The following is a 21,851-nucleotide window of genomic DNA, read 5'->3' on the forward strand; positions in this document are numbered from 1 at the left end:
TCATATATATTTCTGAATAGAACAAACAGACAAACAGAAACGAACAGATTATTAATAATTAAATATATCAAACATACAGAAAACAAGTGGTAATATAAATGAATAAATAAATTTTAAAACTAATAAAAATTAGTTTGAATATTCAAGTCAAACTTAAAAGAAACAAAAACGTAACAAACACGTCTTTGGCTACTGCCCCCTTCCCCCTCCCCTAATCTTAAAAATCTAAAGCCTATTGCGTAGTTTGCCCTTTGTTGAAAACTACATTTTTATGAACAGTCCATAGAAAGAACTAATAAAGATAAAACGAATACTATATATAATAACGTTAATTGATTCAGAAAATTGGGATTTTTGTTCCCTGTAATTTTTATTTTTCAATGTTGTAAATATATAAGAAAATATTTGCAATATCGAAAATTTACTGAAAATTAAAGTGAAATAATTAAATAAATAATGTTAACAAATATCTTATGACAACAGATAGCACGTCGGAAACAATTAATATATTCTTTTCTAATGCAGACCATAAAAAATCAATTTAGCTAAAGTCTACAAAAAGTCCATACACTGTTGACCCTGGCTCGAGAAGAAGCAAAAACCATCCTTTTGGCCCGAAGTAAGATTTGAGAGTAGTTTGTAAATATAGCACTAGAATGATCTGTCCAGCCTTTGGCTTACAGTTTACAAAGAAGGTTGGGGGTTATTATCAGTGCGGAGGAGGTACAATTGTTTAGATAACTGCTCAGTTCAGAGGAGGTACATTTTGGAGGAAAGACTGTACCTCCACTATAGTTCTGCATTTTGTCCAGCCAGAGACAGTTTCAGCAGCTCCCATGATCTTAGGGAGCAATTATTTGAACTGTATTAGCAGATCTTGCTTTTCCATCCAAAGGGTTTCGCACAGGCAAGTTCTCTGTGGTTTAATTATTGTGGTCATATATACGGCTTGAAAAAAACACAAATAAAACCTCATATTTTATTACGAAACCGCGGAGATTAGACCCATATTGTCGTCCCCCCAAATACAAAAATCGATGGCATAAAAAAAGAAGATAAAACCAAAGTATTGGCTTCAAATTAAAAACCTAGGATATTAAAAGTAAAATAGAATAACTAAGTTTAAAACGAGCAATATTCAATCTTTATTAGAAGACTAGTGGGATATCAGACCTTTAGGTCCTGGCTGTGAGCAGGTTAAACATATTGATAATATTGAATGCCTAAGTTGACTATGAATGGATCAGAATTCGGATCAGAATCGGGACTTCGAGGCAGCAGACATGGGAAAAATTATGTTATCATTTTAATTCAACTAGTTTGTGCCTGCTGCTGCAAGCACTATGCATCTTATAACAAAGATTATTGAAGACAACTGGTAGAAGAGGAATAATACGAAAAATTGCTTGTTTTCATTCTCTTACAATCTTTTGAAAAAAGAAAGTACAATATTGTTTTTGGTATTTTCTTATGAACTTGAGAACAAACAGTGTGCTTAGAAGTATTAATTGCGGAGGCCGAGGGGTAAGATTTCTTCGTAGATATTTTTCTTTTTATAAATTTGATAAATTTCATTTTTGGCATTTTTATTGAAAAATTGAAAAATAGAGAAGCTACCCCCCCCCCTAGAATTTCGATGCATGTTTCTTTGGTACCTTCATTTTTTTATTCTGTGTATTAAGAATATCGAATTTTTGCAAAAAAAAAATTCTGACAAATGAAAAAATAAATCTATGGCTCAAAATTTTAAATTCTATTCTGAAACTTTGTGGGAGGCAAGAAGTAAGCTCTATAATATCTATTTTAGTCTGTAGAAAAATGCAGAAAACATCACTTTAAAACATAGAATGGTGCTTGGAGCATCTGGAGACGCTTGGAGATGCTTGGAGCATCTGGAGACGCTTGGAGATGCTTGGAGCATCTTCCATTGCATAGAAGTAAATCACATTTGTCAAGTTCATCTCTTACTAAGATTCAATGAAAATACAGGAGTTCTTTTTTTTTTTAACTGAAGTTAAGGAGCAACTTTATAACTTAAAATAAAGAGACTTTATTCTGTAAATGAGGAGGGCTGCCCATTTCTCAGCCCTTGTTCTTTACGAAAATGCTACACTCATTCAAAGTCAACGACCATTGTGTTTAAGTGTTCTTGAAGAATTAAATCAAGTAGTGAATTAAAATCATATAGTTACAGGCATCAAGCCATGGTTAATTGTAAAAGAAGCCAAGACAGATAGTCCGAGTGAGTGAGAGGCAAATCAGGCATAAACCCATTTTAGGATTGTGTAAAAATGATTTCAGTTCATTTGCTGATATACAAGTCTATTTATTATCCATCCATGCGTCATTCCTCTGGCAGAATTAAGGTCAGGACAAGAAGTTAAACTTTAGCGTAAAGAGTGAGGATTGAGGAAGGGGCAACCCCTCTTATAAAGAGAATAGTTCTTGAGTTTTGGTTGCTATTGGACCGAGTCTTTCCTCACAAACACCCCGTTATTACGAACTGTTTGATAACTTTCCAAGAAGAAGTGGGACAAAGTAATAAACTGAATTTTAGCGTAAAATACTGCATTAGAGTATTTGCAATTTAATAACTGAAATTATTTTTTAAAACATCCTGAAGGTTCCTATGACTGATTTACCTTTTAAGGGGGTTTCGTCAAGATATGAAACCCATAAGCTATGGGATGTTAGCACCTTGCGTAGGTACTTAAAATACCGATTATTATATATTTTTTTTTTTATATTTTTTCTTAAATTCTATTTTTTAGGGATTCAAGGACCCAGTATACAGAGTAAGAAGAAAATATTTCACTGATTTGGCAATGGCTTACAAATAGTAAGTGATGTTTTTGCAACTTTTTGCAAAGCGTAAAGTATATAAGTATATAGAAATAAGGATAATTGAGTGCTTCTTATTTGATGACAGAGGGACCAAATTTTGCTTTAATTAGATTTAGCTAAGGTGGTCTTGTAATAGTATTGTTTTTTCTAGAACTTAACTTAAAACTTCGAACTTTTTCGCATGCTAACCAATGGTCGGCGTTGCGCAGGTGCTGATCTCCCTATTCGATGTTTCGGGCGGGAGTGCAATGCATGGTTGGGGGCAAATCATCCGACGCTCCCCGTCTCCCCCCCCCCGAAGTTTCTGCAGATACCCATTTATAATTTCTTGCAAACTCTTTCATATTAATATATCTTGGTTTGTGTTCAAGGCAAGACGAACAAGATTAACTAAGCTTTTATTAAGATAAGATACCCTTATTACTGTGTTCCATTTATATTGTTCCATGTTACTGTGTTCTATTATTTACTGTTATACCATGGGTGCATTGTGCAGTCATAAATACAACAGACAATAAATTGTTAAAATTTCAATAAAAAAATGGCAAAAAGAAAGTAATTCCAGCTCTTTTCTCACTGAATCACATAAATTTATTGGTTTTTCTTGTAAAGTATTTCAAACTTTAGTCCTCCCTTTAAAACAAAAATAAAAGTTAATCACGCAGCAAAGGAAGAATCACCATTAAGATTACTATTGAGTAGTAGGGCCGTTCAAAGGGAGGCCATTTAAATTTTCTAAAGGGTTTAGAAACCGGTATACCCTTAAAAAAATTGAAAGCCTATGCATTCAATCGACAAAAGTTCAATATCTGCGTATTTCCTCGACAAAAACAGTCAGCAAATTTTTTTGACAAAAACTTAAAATGATAAAAAATTTTCCCTGTAAAATCAATGCATTTCAAATGTTTGTGACAAAAATTGAAAATTTGTGGTTTTTCTGGACAAAAGTGGAAAATTTATGAATTTCTTCTACAAAAATTGAAAATTGAAAAAAGTGAAATCCTTACGACAAAAATTTCTGAAATGGTCTTGACAAAAAACTTAAAATCTATAAATTTCCTCTACAAAATGTTTAACCTAGGATCTCTTCACAATAAAAATAGAAAATCGTTTAAGCTTTTTGACAAAATTGAATTTTTTTTAATTTTACAACAAAAATTGAAGAAACCAAACTCGACAAAATCGAAAACTTTCAGAATCTATATGAAAAAAATGGAGAATCTTTGAATTTCCTCGACAAATAATAAAAATCTTTGAAATATTTACAAAAAATGAAAATCTATTTTCTCAACAAAATTTAAAATATTCGGAAAATTCACAATAATAATAAAAAAAAGTCAAAGTTTTGCAATCTAAACGTAAAATAGGAGATTGTAACATATTGGGAAAAGCAAACGCTGACGTTGAGAAAGTTGGGAGTCACTTGAACAAATAATCGAAAACCTGTGATTTTTTCAGAGCAAATATTGAAAACCTGTGAATCAGTTTAAAAAATTAAAATCTGAGAAGTCAATCGATAAAAATTGAAAGACAAAATTAAAGTTAAAAAAATAATTTATAAATGAAACTAAATCAACAATAAATATTAAAGGAGTGTGAATCTATGCAACCTCACTCTAGCCTCACCTAAATTAGTCATTGAGTTTTCACAAATTTATGTTTTTCTTACTTAATTTTCATGATTTTAATTTTGTCAAGGAAAATCCCCAATTTTCAAATATTTTTTTTATGTGGTATCGTCTTTTTTAATTTTCCCCAAATTTTTTATTATTTTCCATATTAATCAAAATGTTTCAGAGATTAAAAAATTTGTAACATATTCGAAGGATTTTTAATTTTGGATTTTTCATTGTTATTGTAAAGAATAAAAGATTTTCAAGAAAATCGCAATCAACTAGATTCGATTTTGTCGCGGAGACTCACATACATTTGAATTTCGTCGAACGAAATCACAGATTTTTAATTTTTATCTCTAAGATTTAAAATATATTGTTTTTTAAATGGAAGAATATTTGCCGAGGAAATTCGCTCATCCACATAGCTCCAATTTTATCGTGCGAAAATATAGTTTTTCTGTTTTAGAAACTCTCAGAGCTTCAAATTTTTAAGCAAAAACACAGGTTTTCAATTTTTATTGAGTGCATTTCATTTAAATTTTTTCCTTTCGAGTAATTGTTTTTTTCATGAAATTTGATCTTCTTCAAATATTTAATCAAGCCATTTTGACTTTTATAAACTTCTGTTCTTTTTAACTATTGTTAAAAATATCGTCTTTTTAACTATTGTTCATGGGATTTCTCCTTTATATTTTTTATTCAATTAAACTGTTTTTTTTCAAAATTTTGCTTCACCTAAATTCACTAACGATTTTCCACGAATTCCATTATTTGACGAGTTAAGTTAAGTTTTCAATTTTTGTCAGGCTTTTTTTCAGATGCCGAGTGAAGTGTCGTTCAACTCAACCCTCCTTAAATCAATAATATATGTAGATAATTTAATTTCAATCCATACAACACAAACTCTAATCATTTCAAACCCTTAAGCTACCAATATAAGTAGAACTCCAAAATCTGTAAAAAAAATTCTTGGGATAAAAGAAAATACCTTTCGAGATTTTATCACCTAAGATTGGATCTCTCCAACAGTAGTTAATGTGCCCCAGATGGTGCAGCGTAATAGTTCTAGTTGTTCACAGAATGTTTAATATGAAACTAATTTTTATTATTAGACTAAACACTTCACTTAGGATGGATTCAGTTTTAAAGGTGAAATGATTGTATGGTGGAACATGTTTATTTGCTTAATACTTTTTCAGTTCAACATTTGAAAAGTTTGAGAGACCCTGAGCTTAAGAAAACAAAAACCCTGTTGAAACAGACAGTACTTAAAAATATTAGGTATTGACACTCGATACAACATGAAGCTAGGCTCTAACCAATAGGCTCAGAAACATACAATGCTTAAAAATATCAGGTATTGAAACTCGATACGATACTTTTCAAATTATCGATATTTTGGTGTTAATACCAATATTTTGCTGGGCAGCATGAATCTAGGCTCTAACCAGTAGGCTCAGAAAAAGACAATACTTGACAATATCAGGTATTAACACTCGATACAGCATGAAGCTAGGATCTAACCAATAGGCTCAGAAACAGACAATAATTAAAAATGTCAGGCATTGACACTCTATACGATACTTTTCAAATTATCGATATTTTGGTGCCAGTACCTATATATTGTTGGGCAGCATGAAGCTAGGCTTTAACCAATAGGCTCAGAAACAGACAATACTTAAAAATATGAGGTATTGACACTCGATACAATACTTTTCAAATTAGCGATACTTCGGTGTCAATACATATAAATTGTTGGGCAACATGAAGCTAGGCTCTAACAATATGCTGAGAAACAGAGAGTACTTAAAAATATCAGGTATTGACACTCGATACGATACTTTTCAAATTATCGATATTTTGGTGTCAATACATATATATTGTTGGGCAGCATGATGCTAGGCTCTAAGCAATAGGCTATAACTGATAGGCTCAGAGACACACAGTACTTAAAAATATCAGGTATTGACACTCAATACGATACTTTTCAAATTATCGATATTTTGGTGTCAGTACCTATATATTGTTGGGCAGCATGAAGCTAGGCTTTAACCAATAGGCTCAAAAACAGACAATACTTAAAAATATCAGGCATTGACACTCGATACAATACTTTTCGAATTATCGATATTTTGGTGTCAATACCTATATATTGTTGGGTAGCATTAAGCTAGGCTCTAACCAATAGGCTCACACTCAGTCTAAAAATATGAATGTGAACAGAAATTGTTTAGACAGAAGTCATATTTTTGTAACACTGGTGATTTTAACAAACTTCAGTTTCCTATGCCTATACACTTAAAATTAAAACATACTTTTCTTTCACAGTCAGAGTGGCAAATGTGGTCCTCAGGTATCACAGTCATTCTAAAACTGGGACGCACAAGTATCGATATTAGTGACCAGTGCAGTTGTGCACTGCCAATGCACAAGCGCATATATGATGGGCATTGGAACTATCAGAAGTGCCAAATTCGAGCAAGAAGCAGTGTTTTCATTATAGGGATTTCTCCCCTAAAATGGGGATTTTTTAAATCTTTTAGGGGCGAGATTTTTTTTTAGGGATCTAGGATTTTCTAGGGATTTTTCCTCTCCCATGGACTTTTAGTGAATTTTTAGGGGTTTTCCTTTTATTTTTTCATCATCATCATCTTCTTGATCAGAGAAGCAGGATAATTCGATTCAGGATCTGTTGCTTTGCGAATTGAACTTGGAATCACAGAGAAGTACTTGTTCAGTTACTTAAACATTTTAACAGCACAAAGATATTGAGATGTACAGGAGTCCTAAGAAACAAACTGGCAACAAAGAACTGTTTGAAACAGTTCCATGCTGATGTGGGCTTAAAACAATAATTTCAGCTTGGACTGTTCTCGATTGACGAAGCCATATGTATTGTCATTTTTGGGTTCTTTTTTCATAACATTATTTGGTAGATAGCATGTCATTTTTTTTACAGGTCAGATAAATAAAGTTATAATCTATTTTCATAGTTTTACAGGGTATGTAGTTGTTCTTACTGTAGTATTAAAAAAACTTGAACACGAATACGTAGCCAGGTTTATAAGTACTGACGTGAATAATACAGGTAGGCTATACCTTTTTGAACACCTCTCTTACCATTTCATTACCCTAGTTTTTAAAAGACAAACAAACTGACAGCCATGTTAAAACAATGGCACATGTAGTAATAAATGGATTTCGTGTTTTTAGCAAGCCTACATACCCAGGAGAAAATCATGCAGCTCTATACTATAATTGGTAAATTTTTTGTTGTTCATATTTTTGACTTACAAATAAAGTGAAAATACCACTCGATGCCTTTTTTTATGTTCTTTACGACTACAATAATCACTTCTGTCGCAAATTCATGTCACAATTTGAGCTCTTGAAAATGACCAAAATATTTCTAGTTTTGGGGTGTAAACAAGGCTTAAAACATTGGTCTCAATCTTTAAAACATTGGTCTCAATCTTTAAAACATTGGTCTCAAACTTAATGTTTCATTATAAATCCATTTTTTGTGGATTATGTAACAAACAAAGTATTTTGTAGCAGAATTTGCCTTGTAAAAGTTGTATAGATTCTAGTTATTTCTTTGGCTACCATTCAAGGTTAGGTGACATTAGCATAAGCAATGTACCTCTACTCGCCTCAAACCATCTGCTGTACTAATCATGTAACAACTGACACTCAGGCATGCTCCGGCTAGTCTGATGATTTTGCCCTCCTCTATTATACTAGAATACTTTTGTTTCAAGAGTGGTTAAATGACAGTAAACATGCTAAACTTTAAAAAAAAAATTAAATTGCAACAGTAATATTTGCACAGCTATTTAAGACTGCTTCATCTTTATCTTGATGAAAAGGTCTTGAGAGTTAGTTGTATGAAGTTTTGAGTCTTAGCAGTGTAGCCTACAATAGTGATTGTTGCCACCTACTTCGATCTATAAAATTCCACCAAAAGAGAAACAGAAAAAGGGTGAACCTGTACATGGTGCTAGTACACAGTACTGTCAAAAATCTGTTGATTCTTGGCTGACAGACCCACAACTGAAGGCGTGGTTGAAAAAAAGAGCTCATACCTTGGATAATGTGCAGTTTGTAATACTGATCTCAAATTGGGAAAGAGTGGCAAGTCAGAACTGGTAAAACATGCAAAGACAAAGAAGCACCTATCAAAGCCTGATGCTGATGCGTCAGCATCAAAAAATACTCTTGATCAGTTTTCGCAAGGTGAATTCACTGATCAAACAAAGCTTCTAGAGACTGGGATCTGCAGTTTGTTGGTGAAACATGACCTAGTTATTTCAAAGGTTGAGACTCTGGTAGATTTTTTTAAACCAATACCTTCAAAGCAGGTAGTTGACAATGTCTGCCTCAAGAAACAAAAAGCTACCAATATTATACGAACAGGACTAAGTGGCTTCTCTGAAGAACGTTTAACTGAAACCCTGCAGAATCGCTGCTTCTCTGTCATTATTGGCGAATCAACTGATGTATTGACCAAAAAACTTCTTGTAGTAGGAGTTAAACTTTGAAATGATGATCTTTCAGTTAAAATTGACATACATGATTTAATTGAGTCCCCCGACTCTTCAGCCAAGTCTATATTTGAGGAGCCGAAGAAGTGCATAGTTGAAACGCACAAACTTCCTCCTGCTAATTTCATAGGGTTCTGTTTTGATACCACTAACTCCATGATGGGAGCTCATGAAAGTTTTTTATCCATGATCAGACAAGAATTCCCATGGTTAGTGATTGTGAAGTGCTTTTGCCATATGGTCCATCTAGTTGCTTCTTACGAATGTAAAAAATTACCAAAATCCATGGAAGACATCTGTTGGTCCATTTATAGCCACTTTACACATAGTGCCAAGAGGCAGCATGCTTTCATTGAGTTCCGAAAATTCTATCAAGTTGACATGCACAGGATTCTCCAGGCTGGATAGACTAGGTGGCTTTCAGTCAAAGCTCCTGTTGACAGGATACTGGAGCAGTGGGATGCTCTAAGCGCCTACTACAGAGTTCTACTAGTTGAGGATCCAACAAAGCTAAACGAGGTTGTCTACACAAATCTGAACCCGGTCATGGAATGTCTTTTTGAGTTTGTTGCACTTGCATTGGGCTTGTTGATGGACTTCAATGTAGCTTTTCAGGCTGACAAGCTACAGTTTTATTGCCTTAAACAAGAGACTGAGTCTCTGATCAAATAGTTTTCTCTGAACTTCCTGCAGAAGGACTATGCGGAATCAACTATTGCTTTTGAAATCGATGTGAACAATCCAAATTTTTAACTTCCTCTTGAAAGTGTTTACTTGGGTCCAAACGGACACGACTCTCTCTTGACGTTAAGGTCAGATAGAAAAGGTTCCGTTTCGAAGACGACATTTGCAAATATGCTGAAATGGTTGATCCAGTGTCAGCCCAATCACTTCAGCCTGCCTCTCTGCTACCTTTTGTTTGGAAGTATGGACAGTTCCCATGGGATGGAATCAAAACCGAGCAGGAATGGAGGATGCAGAGCCTCATCGATATTGAAAACGTCAAAATAATGGATGCCGTGACCTACTGGTGTTTGGTATTGGCGAAAAAAAATGCTGCCTGAACAGAATTTGTATCCTAACCTGAAACCGCCAGTATTATTTATTTTCACCCTTCCATTTTCAAATGTCAATGTAGAGAGGTTTTTCACCACTGTAGAAGTAATAAAAACTGACCGTTAGAATAAACTGAAAACAGAGACTTTGCGGGGGATTCTAAAAACAAAATATGGAACGAAAAGGGCTCAAGAAAGTGTGGAATGTGAAGATGATCAGTTACTTCACCACATGAGAAGGGTGAAAGCTTCAGCAACCACACAAAAAAATGGTGAAGACACATCAGAGGAAGATAAGGTCTGATTACGTTTTACAAGTTACGATTGAACAGTGTTAAACATCTTGTACTGTAATCTACATTACAGTATTACATTTTCTTTTCTATTTGCTTGATACTATTTGAAGTATATTTGAAGCTATTTGTATTTAGTTGATGATTAAAAAGCATTTTAAACGACATGACAAGACATTCTATTATGGTACTGATAGCTAGTCTTCAATCTAAGAAGCCAAAATATCCTACCTTTCACTGGTACTGGATAAATGAGATAGGGAGAATATATATATATATATATATATATATATATATATATATATATATATATATATATATATATATATATATATATATATATATATATATATATATATATATATATATATATATATATATATATATATATATACCTATTTATATATATCCCCCTTAAAAAAATCCCCCTAAAAACGTCCGTACACTTCCCAGTAACCATTACTATATGCAAACGCAGGTCAAAGTTTGTAACTTGCAACCCCTCCCACGGGGACTGCGGGGAAGTAAGTCGTTTCCAAGGACATAGTTATTAGGTTTTTCGACTATGGTGAATAAAATGGCTATCTCAGAATTTTGATCCGGTGACTTTGGGGAAAAAATGAGCGTGGAAGGGGGCCTAGGTGCCCTCCAATTTTTGGTCACTTAAAAAGGGCACTATAACTTTTAATTTCCGTTAGAATGAGCCCTCTCACGACATTCTAGGACCACTGAGTCGATACGATCACCCCTGGGAAAAAAACAACAACAAAAAAACAAAAAAAACAAAAAACAAACAAATAAACACGCATCCGTGATTTGTCTTCTGGCAAAAAATGGGAAATTCCACATTTTTGTAGGTAGGAGCTTGAAACTTCTAAATTAAGATTCTCTGATACGCTGAATCTGATGGTGTGATTCTCGTTAAGATTGTATGACTTTTAGGGATTGTTTTCCCCTATTTTCTAAAATGAGGCAAGTTTTCTCAGGCTCGTAACTTTTGATGGGCAAGACTAATCTCGATAAAAGTTATATATTTAAAATCAGCATTAAAATGCAATTTTTATAATTAAACTAATGGTATCGAAATTCCATTTTTTTTAGTTTCGGTTACTATTGAGCCGGGTCGCTCCTTACTACAGTTCTTTACCACGAACTGTTTGATATATATATATATATCTATATATATATATATATATATATATATATATATATATATATATATATATATATATATATATATATATATATATATATATATATATATATATATATAATATATATATATATATATATATATATATATATATATATATATATATATATATATATAGTTATTTACTTATTTACTTATTTTTATATTTAATAATATATTCCATGTTTTATATTATATGAAAATGTATTTTTATTTCATTCTATATTTTATGAAATTAATATGTATCATCATACACTTATTTTGCTATTTACGCATAAAAATTAGCTGCTAAAACCGCCTACTTTTAGGCTTTTTGTTCTTGTCTGCATAAGGAAATTAAAGTTTAGAACAGAATTTGCCCATATAATTCTGGTTTCTCCCTGTACAACCATATAACCAAAAAAAAAAAAAAAAAGAAAAAAAGAAGAATAGAATTTCCTCCATTAGGAGCGCATTGTTACAAAATAACACCTTATCCTTTTAGTTGGATATTTTATTCAGGTCTTGAACAGGGGGAGGGGAGGAGGGCTTAAGAAAAATCCCTCCACAGTCTAAAGATTTTTTCAGTTTCATTGATAGTTTTGTTTTTTGCTTGTTTAATGTGCATATCTCTTTTAGTTCCCTCCTCCCCCTTTCGAATTGTAAAGTATCTCTTTCAATCCTTTTAAATTTCATATTTTATATGAATATTTGAAAGGTTTTCTATGTGCAAATAATGTCAGCCGTCTTCCCAAAGTTTCCATATTGACTCTACTACAAAAAAAAAATTTAGCTTTTCTTCTGTATTTTCAGTTTTTGTTCATATTCATTTTTATTTTAAATATTCACACATTACTGGTGAGAGCGAGAAATCTATATATATTTTCGGATAACAATTATATCAGACAATTTTACTCAATTTATATACAATTTGTTTTTCTGCAAATACAAAAACACTTTCTTATAACTGAGCTTTTGAGTACATAATTGTGTAATTTATTAGTCATTGCTGGCATTATTACATTGGTAGAAAAAAAAGGCAGGCTTATTTTTCCTCCAAGAACTTTGTTACACAAAAACATTCCTTTGCTTTTAATGAGACTTTCTAGGAAAGGGAGCTTCTTACCTTTCGAAATATCAGAGGGTTTGTGGTTATAAATGGACTAAGCAATTTTCCGAATGCATTTCTGTATCCTAGAAATCGTTAATCCGTGGCTACATTTACATAGGAAAGTTTGTCTGTCCCTATTTAGATGTTGTTTATCTTCAAAAGGCGATAAAAGTGTATAAATTCTAGACATGTACTTTCTATTACATTTTCTAATGTTTTCTTTTTCTTCTTAAGCGGCGATCGGATCCCAAGGGTACAATACACAGCGGAAGAGATAAAAACATGGTAATCAGTGCTTATGCTTGCCGTATTTACTTAAGCTTGGTAAAAGGTCAATTTTGCACAACTATCTCTTTAAAAAGAAGTATGGATTTATGATTACTGCCTTGAAAAAGGAGACTGGTGAGCAATATGGGGGGGGGGGGTAAAACTTTCAGTGGAAGAGATAAAAACATGGTAATCAGTGCTTATACTTGCCATATTTACTTTAGCTTATTAAAAGCTCAATTTTGCACAACTATCTCTTTAAAAAGAAATATGGATTCATTATTATTACCTTGAAAAAGGGAATTGGTGAGCAATAATGGGGAGCGGGTTAGAAAATTTTAAGCTGAAGAGATAAAATATGGTAATCAGTGCTTTTGCTTGTCGTATTTATTTAAGCTTAGTAAACGGTCACTTTTACAACTATCTCTTTAAAAAGAAATATGGATTTATTATTATTACCTTGAAAAAGGGAATTGGTGAGCAATAATGGGGAGCGGGTTAGAAAATTTTTAAGTTGAAGAGATAAAATATGGTAATCAGTGCTTTTGCTTGTCGTATTTATTTAAGCTTAGTAAACGGTCACTTTTACAACTATCTCTTTAAAAAGAAGTATAGATTTATGATTACTATCTTGAAAAAGGAGACTGGTGAGCAATATGGGGGGGGGGGTTAAAAGTTTAAGTGGAAGAGATAAAAACATGTTAATCAGTGCTTATGCTTGCCGTATTTACTTAAGCTTGGTAAAAGGTCAATTTTGCACAACTATCTCTTTAAAAAGAAGTATGGATTTATGATTACTGCCTTGAAAAAGGAGACTGGTGAGCAATATGGGGGGGGGGGTAAAACTTTCAGTGGAAGAGATAAAAACATGGTAATCAGTGCTTATACTTGCCATATTTACTTTAGCTTATTAAAAGCTCAATTTTGCACAACTATCTCTTTAAAAAGAAATATAGATTTATGATTACTATCTTGAAAAAGGAGACTGGTGAGCAATATGGGGGGGGGGTTAAAAGTTTAAGTGGAAGAGATAAAAACATGTTAATCAGTGCTTATGCTTGCCGTATTTACTTAAGCTTGGTAAAAGGTCCATTTTGCACAAGTATCTCTTTAAAAAGAAATATTTATTTATTATTGTTAGCTTGAAAAAGGAAATTGGTGAGAAATAAGGGGAGGGGGTTAATGAGTGGAAGAGATAAAAACATAGTAATCCATGCTTATGCTTACCGTGTTTACTTAAGCGTAGTAAAAGGTCAATTTTGCAGCACTATCTCTTTAAAAAGAAATATGGATTTGTGATTACTACCTTGAAAAAGGGAATTGGTGAGCAATAATGGGGAGCGGGTTAGAAAATTTTAAGTTGAAGAGATAAAATATGGTAATCAGTGCTTTTGCTTGTTGTATTTACTTAAGCTTAGTAAACGGTCACTTTTACAACTATCTCTTTAAAAAGAAATATGGATTCATTATTATTACCTTGAAAAAGGGAATTGGTGAGCAATAATGGGGAGCGGGTTAGAAAATTTTAAGCTGAAGAGATAAAATATGGTAATCAGTGCTTTTGCTTGTCGCATTTATTTAAGCTTAGTAAACGGTCACTTTTACAACTATCTCTTTAAAAAGAAATATGGATTTATTATTATTACCTTGAAAAAGGAGACAGGTGAGCAATATGGGGGGGGGGGGTTAAAAGTTTAAGTGGAAGAGATAAAAACATGTTAATCAGTGCTTATGCTTGCCGTATTTACTTAAGCTTGGTAAAAGGTCCATTTTGCACAAGTATCTCTTTAAAAAGAAGTATGGATTTATGATTACTGCCTTGAAAAAGGAGACTGGTGAGCAATATGGGGGGGGGGGGGGTAAAACTTTTAGTGGAAGAGATAAAACATGGTAATCAGTGCTTATACTTGCCATATTTACTTTAGCTTATTAAAAGCTCAATTTTGCACAACTATCTCTTTAAAAAGAAATATGGATTCATTATTATTACCTTGAAAAAGGGAATTGGTGAGCAATAATGGGGAGCGGGTTAGAAAATTTTAAGCTGAAGAGATAAAATATGGTAATCAGTGCTTTTGCTTGTCGTATTTATTTAAGCTTAGTAAACGGTCACTTTTACAACTATATCTTTAAAAAGAAATATGGATTTATTATTATTACCTTGAAAAAGGGAATTGGTGAGCAATAATGGGGAGCGGGTTAAAAAATTTTAAGTTGAAGAGATAAAATATGGTAATCATTGCTTTTGCTTGTCGTATTTATTTAAGCTTAGTAAACGGTCACTTTTACAACTATCTCTTTAAAAAGAAATATGGATTTATTATTATTACCTTGAAAAAGGGAATTGGTGAGCAATAATGGGGAGCGGGTTAGAAAATTTTAAGTTGAAGAGATAAAATATGGTAATCAGTGCTTTTGCTTGTCGTATTTATTTAAGCTTAGTAAACGGTCACTTTTACAACTATCTCTTTAAAAAGAAATATGGATTTATTATTATTACCTTGAAAAAGGGAATTGGTGAGCAATAATGGGGAGCGGGTTAGAAAATTTTAAGTTGAAGAGATAAAATATGGTAATCAGTGCTTTTGCTTGTCGTATTTATTTAAGCTTAGTAAACGGTCACTTTTACAACTATCTCTTTAAAAAGAAATATGGATTCATTATTATTACCTTGAAAAAGGGAATTGGTGAGCAATAATGGGGAGCGGGTTAGAAAATTTTAAGTTGAAGAGATAAAATATGGTAATCAGTGCTTTTGCTTGTCCTATTTATTTAAGCTTAGTAAACGGTCACTTTTACAACTATCTCTTTAAAAAGAAATATGGATTTATTATTGTTAAACAAATACAACGTAGAAACAATAGGGAAAGTTTTTTCAAGACAATGGAAATTATTTATGTAGATATTTCGGCCCTATGTCCAAGGGCCGTCTTCAGCACAATACAATACTATATATATATATAAAAGAACTTACATCAAATTGTGAGAATTAAAACTGAATATAAAAACACTTATTAAAACAATTTTTTTTTTTAATAATATAGCCCTAGCATCCTTACTTCAGCGAAGTTCAACCAGGACTGGCGAAAAGAATGAAATGAAGAAATATAAGCTCATTCAAACTAAAGAGAATAAAATGATTAAATGCAATTTCTTAAAGCTAATCTTGCTTGTTTAGCAGCCTGTCTCAAAGGCCTTTTCGTAGTTGGTTCAGTACTATTATAAATTGGTTTAGTAAAATATTTTGTTAGATCATTTTTAATTAAATTTGAGTATAAAGAATTTAATGAGTATTCCCCCAAGTCCCTGTTCAAAGAAATATTTTTATTTATTTTCAGATTAATTTCAATTGATTCTCGAACCACCTGTTTTATTCCCAAATCATTACTAATGAGTGAAGAGTTTTCAAAAAGTATCATGTGGGACGGATTATTAAATATATGCCAACCTAGAGCAGAATCAAAGGAATTGTTGGAACCATTTGAAATTAAGGCCTTGTCTATGTCATTTTTATGCTGTTGTAACCTTTTGTCTAGATTCTGATGGGTCCTGCCGACATAGTATTTTCCGCAATCACAGGGTATTTGATAGACCCCTCTTTGGCGAGTAACTGGGGTCTTATCTTTACCCGAATTTAAGAAATTGATGATTTTAAAATTATTAGTAAAAACTACGTACAGATTATTTTTTGTGCAAATATTTTTTAATTTTGTTGTAATCTTTGGGATATACGGAAGAAAGACAATATTTGAGGGCTTATCAATAGCCTCACATTGTGAAGTATCTTCTTCGATTTTACAATCGTAGAATAAAAAGACTTCTTCGAATGTCTTTTTATTCTACGGCTAATTATTTTATTTACAAAAGGAATGGGGTATCCATTACCAAAAAGAATATCTCTGATAAAATTTATTTCTGCATTTATATATGAATGGGAGCAAATATTTAGGGCACGATCAATGAGGGAAATTACAACTGCTCTTTTAACTTGTGGGGGGTGATTTGAATTAAAGTGAAGATATCTATTGTTTTGTGTTGGCTTTCGATATATAGTAAAATCCAGTTCATCAGCTTTACGAATAATTAATACATCTAAAAACGGTAGTTTATTTTCAATTTCAACTTCAAGGATGAACTGCAAATTTCGGTCATAAGTGTTAAGATGATCTAAGAAGCCCCGAAGTTCAGCTTCCCCATAATTCCAAAGTGAAATTACGTCATCCATATAACGACCCCAATAGACATGTTTTAGAAAATAAGAATTCAATGCCCAATTCTCAAGATTCTCGACGTAAATATTTGCTAGTAGCCCGGATAAAGGTGCCCCCATGGGTAATCCATTTTTTTGCTGATAAAAAGAATCGCGAAATTGAAAATACATAGAAAACTTATTACAAATTTTAACAAGAGTCATTAAAACTTCACAATCAATTCCTGTCGTTGAAGTCTCGATCAAGTGGTAATTTTCTTCTATTTTGTTTTTTAATAATTCCTCTGAAATAGTTACATCTATATTTGTATACATGGAAACAATGTCAAAACTACTAACTATTGTGTTTTCTGAAATACTTGTGTTGCTAAGTTTTTTAATCAAATCTGCCGAGTTATGAATATAGGAATTTTGAGAATACAATAAAGGTTTGAAAGCTGCACAAAGCCATTTTCCAATATTGGCAGCGGGAGCTTTAGTACAAGCTACAATAGGTCTTAAGGGAATACCCTGTTTATGTATTTTTGGTAAACCGTAGAGTTTAGGACAGAAACTACCACGGGGAAAAAATTTATTGTATAGTTGTGGGGTGATTTTACCATTTTGTTTTAACTGCTTTAATTCATTTATAATATTATTAGTGAACTGATCAGTAGGATCATGAGTTATTGTTTGATATGTAATTGTGTCATTTAAATGCGAAAAATTTTTGTTGTCATAGTCTGTTGTATTCATGACAACAAGTGAATTGCTTTTGTCTGCTTTAGTTATTATAATAGAAGGATCTTTTCGGAGATTAGATAGTATTTTTATGTCATGCAAATTTTCCGGTGTGGAATTAGTAGGAGGCTTAAACTTTTTTTGGCTATTATAGAGGATATTTATTAGACCAGATCTAACTTCATCCGGGTTAGAGACAGAAGGATAGTGTTTATGCAAAGCGGACTCTAGAGAGGAAACTATATCTGCCACAGGAACCTGTTTCGGTAGAAAAGAAAATTTTGGACCTTTTTCTAGTGTTTCGATTTCCTGGGGTTCCAATGTTTTAGAAGAGAGGTTAACGATAGCAGGCCCAGGAGTGAATCTTGGAGAATAAATGCGGTTTCTCATCCAAGATTCATTTCGTAAGTTTGAATGAGCTTATATTTCTTCATTTCATTCTTTTCGCCAGTCCTGGTTGAACTTCGCTGAAGTAAGGATGCTAGGGCTATATTATTAAAAAAAAAAAATTGTTTTAATAAGTGTTTTTATATTCAGTTTTAATTCTCACAATTTGATGTAAGTTCTTTTATATATATATATATATAGTATTGTATTGTGCTGAAGACGGCCCTTGGACATAGGGCCGAAATATCTACATAAATAATTTCCATTGTCTGGAAAAAACTTTCCCTATTGTTTCTACGTTGTATTTGTTTGTTATGGAAAGGCAGTGTGGTCTTCGTCGCTATTTTTTATTATTGTTACCTTGAAAAAGGGAATTGGTGAGCAATAATGGGGAGCGGTTAGAAAATTTTAAGTTGAAGAGATAAAATATGGTAATCAGTGCTTTTGCTTGTCGTATTTATTTAAGCTTAGTAAACGGTCACTTTTACAACTATCTCTTTAAAAAGAAATATGGATTTATTATTATTACCTTGAAAAAGGGAATTGGTGAGCGATAATGGGGAGCGGGTTAGAAAATTTTAAGTTGAAGAGATAAAATATGGTAATCAGTGCTTTTGCTTGTCGTATTTACTTAAGCTTAGTAAACGGTCACTTTTACAACTATCTCTTTAAAAAGAAATATGGATTTATTATTATTACCTTGAAAAAGGGAATTGGTGATCAATAATGGGGAGCGGGTTAGAAAATTTTAAGTTGAAGAGATAAAATATGGTAATCAGTGCTTTTGCTTGTCGTATTTATTTAAGCTTAGTAAACGGTCACTTTTGCAACTATCTCTTTAAAAAGAAATATGGATTTATTATTATTACCTTGAAAAAGGGAATTGGTGAGCAATAATGGGGAGCGGGTTAGAAAATTTAAAGTTGAAGAGATAAAATATGGTAATCAGTGCTTTTGCTTGTCGTATTTATTTAAGCTTAGTAAACGGTCACTTTTACAACTATCTCTTTAAAAAGAAATATGAATATTATTATTACCTTGAAAAAGGGAATTGGTGAGCAATAATGGGGAGCGGGTTAGAAAATTTTAAGTTGAAGAGATAAAATATGGTAATCAGTGCTTTTGCTTGTCGTATTTATTTAAGCTGAGTAAGCGGTCACTTTTACAACTATCTGTTTAAAAACAAACATGTATTTATTATTATTACCTTAAAAAGGGAATTGGTGAGCAATAATGGGGAGCGGGTAAGCAAATTTTAAGTTGAAGAGATAAAATATGGTAATCAGTGCTTTTGCTTGTCGTATTTATTTAAGCTTAGTAAACGGTCACTTTTACAACTATCTCTTTAAAAAGAAATATGGATTTATTATTATTACCTTGAAAAAGGGAATTGGTGAGCAATAATGGGGAGCGGGTTAGAAAATTTTAAGTTGAAGAGATAAAATATGGTAATCAGTGCTTTTGCTTGTCGTATTTATTTAAGCTTAGTAAACGGTCACTTTTACAACTATCTCTTTAAAAAGAAATATGGATTTATTATTATTACCTTGAAAAAGGGAATTGGTGAGCAATAATGGGGAGCGGGTTAGAAAATTTTAAGTTGAAGAGATAAAATATGGTAATCAGTGCTTTTGCTTGTCGTATTTATTTAAGCTTAGTAAACGGTCACTTTTGCAACTATCTCTTTAAAAAGAAATATGGATTTATTATTATTACCTTGAAAAAGGGAATTGGTGAGCAATAATGGGGAGCGGGTTAGAAAATTTAAAGTTGAAGAGATAAAATATGGTAATCAGTGCTTTTGCTTGTCGTATTTATTTAAGCTTGGTAAACGGTCACTTTTACAACTATCTCTTTAAAAAGAAATATGAATATTATTATTACCTTGAAAAAGGGAATTGGTGAGCAATAATGGGGAGCGGGTTAGAAAATTTTAAGTTGAAGAGATAAAATATGGTAATCAGTGCTTTTGCTTGTCGTATTTATTTAAGCTGAGTAAACGGTCACTTTTACAACTATCTGTTTAAAAACAAACATGTATTTATTATTATTACCTTAAAAAGGGAATTGGTGAGCAATAATGGGGAGCGGGTAAGAAAATTTTAAGTTGAAGAGATAAAATATGGTAATCAGTGCTTTTGCTTGTCGTATTTATTTAAGCTTAGTAAACGGTCACTTTTACAACTATCTCTTTAAAAAGAAATATGGATTTATTATTATTACCTTGAAAAAGGGAATTGGTGAGCAATAATGGGGAGCGGGTTAGAAAATTTTAAGTTGAAGAGATATAATATGGTAATCAGTGCTTTTGCTTGTCTTATTTATTTAAGCTTAGTAAACGGTCACTTTTACAACTATATCTTTAAAAAGAAATATGGATTTATTATTATTACCTTGAAAAAGGGAATTGGTGAGCAATAATGGGGAGCGGGTTAGAAAATTTTAAGTTGAAGAGATAAAATATGGTAATCAGTGCTTTTGCTTGTTGTATTTACTTAAGCTTAGTAAACGGTCACTTTTACAACTATCTCTTTAAAAAGAAATATGGATTCATTATTATTACCTTGAAAAAGGGAATTGGTGAGCAATAATGGGGAGCGGGTTAGAAAATTTTAAGCTGAAGAGATAAAATATGGTAATCAGTGCTTTTGCTTGTCGCATTTATTTAAGCTTAGTAAACGGTCACTTTTACAACTATCTCTTTAAAAAGAAATATGGATTTATTATTATTACCTTGAAAAAGGGAATTGGTGAGCAATAATGGGGTGCGGGTTAGAAAATTTTAAGTTGAAGAGATAAAATATGGTAATCAGTGCTTTTGCTTGTCGTATTTATTTAAGCTTAGTAAACGGTCACTTTTACAACTATCTCTTTAAAAAGAAATATGGATTTATTATTATTACCTTGAAAAAGGGAATTGGTGAGCAATAATGGGGAGCGGGTTAGAAAATTTTAAGTTGAAGAGATAAAATATGGTAATCATTGCTTTTGCTTGTCGTATTTATTTAAGCTTAGTAAACGGTCACTTTTACAACTATCTCTTTAAAAAGAAATATGGATTTATTATTATTACCTTGAAAAAGGGGATTGGTGAGCAATAATGGGGAGCGGGTTAGAAAATTTTAAGTTGAAGAGATAAAATATGGTAATCAGTGCTTTTGCTTGTCGTATTTATTTAAGCTTAGTAAACGGTCACTTTTACAACTATCTCTTTAAAAAGAAATATGGATTTATTATTATTACCTTGAAAAAGGGAATTGGTGATCAATAATGGGGAGCGGGTTAGAAAATTTTAAGTTGAAGAGATAAAATATGGTAATCAGTGCTTTTGCTTGTCGTATTTATTTAAGCTTAGTAAACGGTCACTTTTACAACTATCTCTTTAAAAAGAAATATGGATTTATTATTATTACCTTGAAAAAGGGAATTGGTGAGCAATAATGGGGAGCGGGTTACAAAATTTTATGTTGAAGAGATAAAATATGGTAATCAGTGCTTTTGCTTGTCGTATTTATTTAAGCTTAGTAAACGGTCACTTTTACAACTATCTCTTTAAAAAGAAATATGGATTTATTATTATTACCTTGAAAAAGGGAATTGGTGAGCAATAATGGGGAGCGGGTTAGAAAATTT

At 32.1% G+C, this 21,851-nt stretch overlaps 1 protein-coding gene and 1 long non-coding RNA gene across 5 annotated transcripts in view; one reads left to right on the forward strand and one right to left on the reverse strand.

Moving 5' to 3' along the window:
• Nucleotides 1–21,851, forward strand: part of LOC136043945 (tryptophan 5-hydroxylase 1-like) — a 142,320-nt gene that overhangs the window by 83,790 nt on the left and 36,679 nt on the right. For all 4 annotated transcript variants that reach the window (XM_065729018.1, XM_065729020.1, XM_065729017.1 and 1 more), the window contains 2 exons: nucleotides 2,772–2,839; nucleotides 12,869–12,919. In XM_065729018.1, the coding sequence (XP_065585090.1) occupies nucleotides 2,772–2,839; nucleotides 12,869–12,919 (119 nt within the window). The remainder of the gene's footprint in view (nucleotides 1–2,771; nucleotides 2,840–12,868; nucleotides 12,920–21,851) is intronic.
• LOC136043947 (uncharacterized) overlaps nucleotides 1–21,851 on the reverse strand; it is a 101,862-nt gene that overhangs the window by 9,058 nt on the left and 70,953 nt on the right. The gene's annotated exons all lie outside the window — the stretch shown is intronic.

Source organism: Artemia franciscana, chromosome 2 (genome assembly GCF_032884065.1).
Source record: "Artemia franciscana chromosome 2, ASM3288406v1, whole genome shotgun sequence".
Classification (NCBI taxonomy): domain Eukaryota; kingdom Metazoa; phylum Arthropoda; class Branchiopoda; order Anostraca; family Artemiidae; genus Artemia; species Artemia franciscana.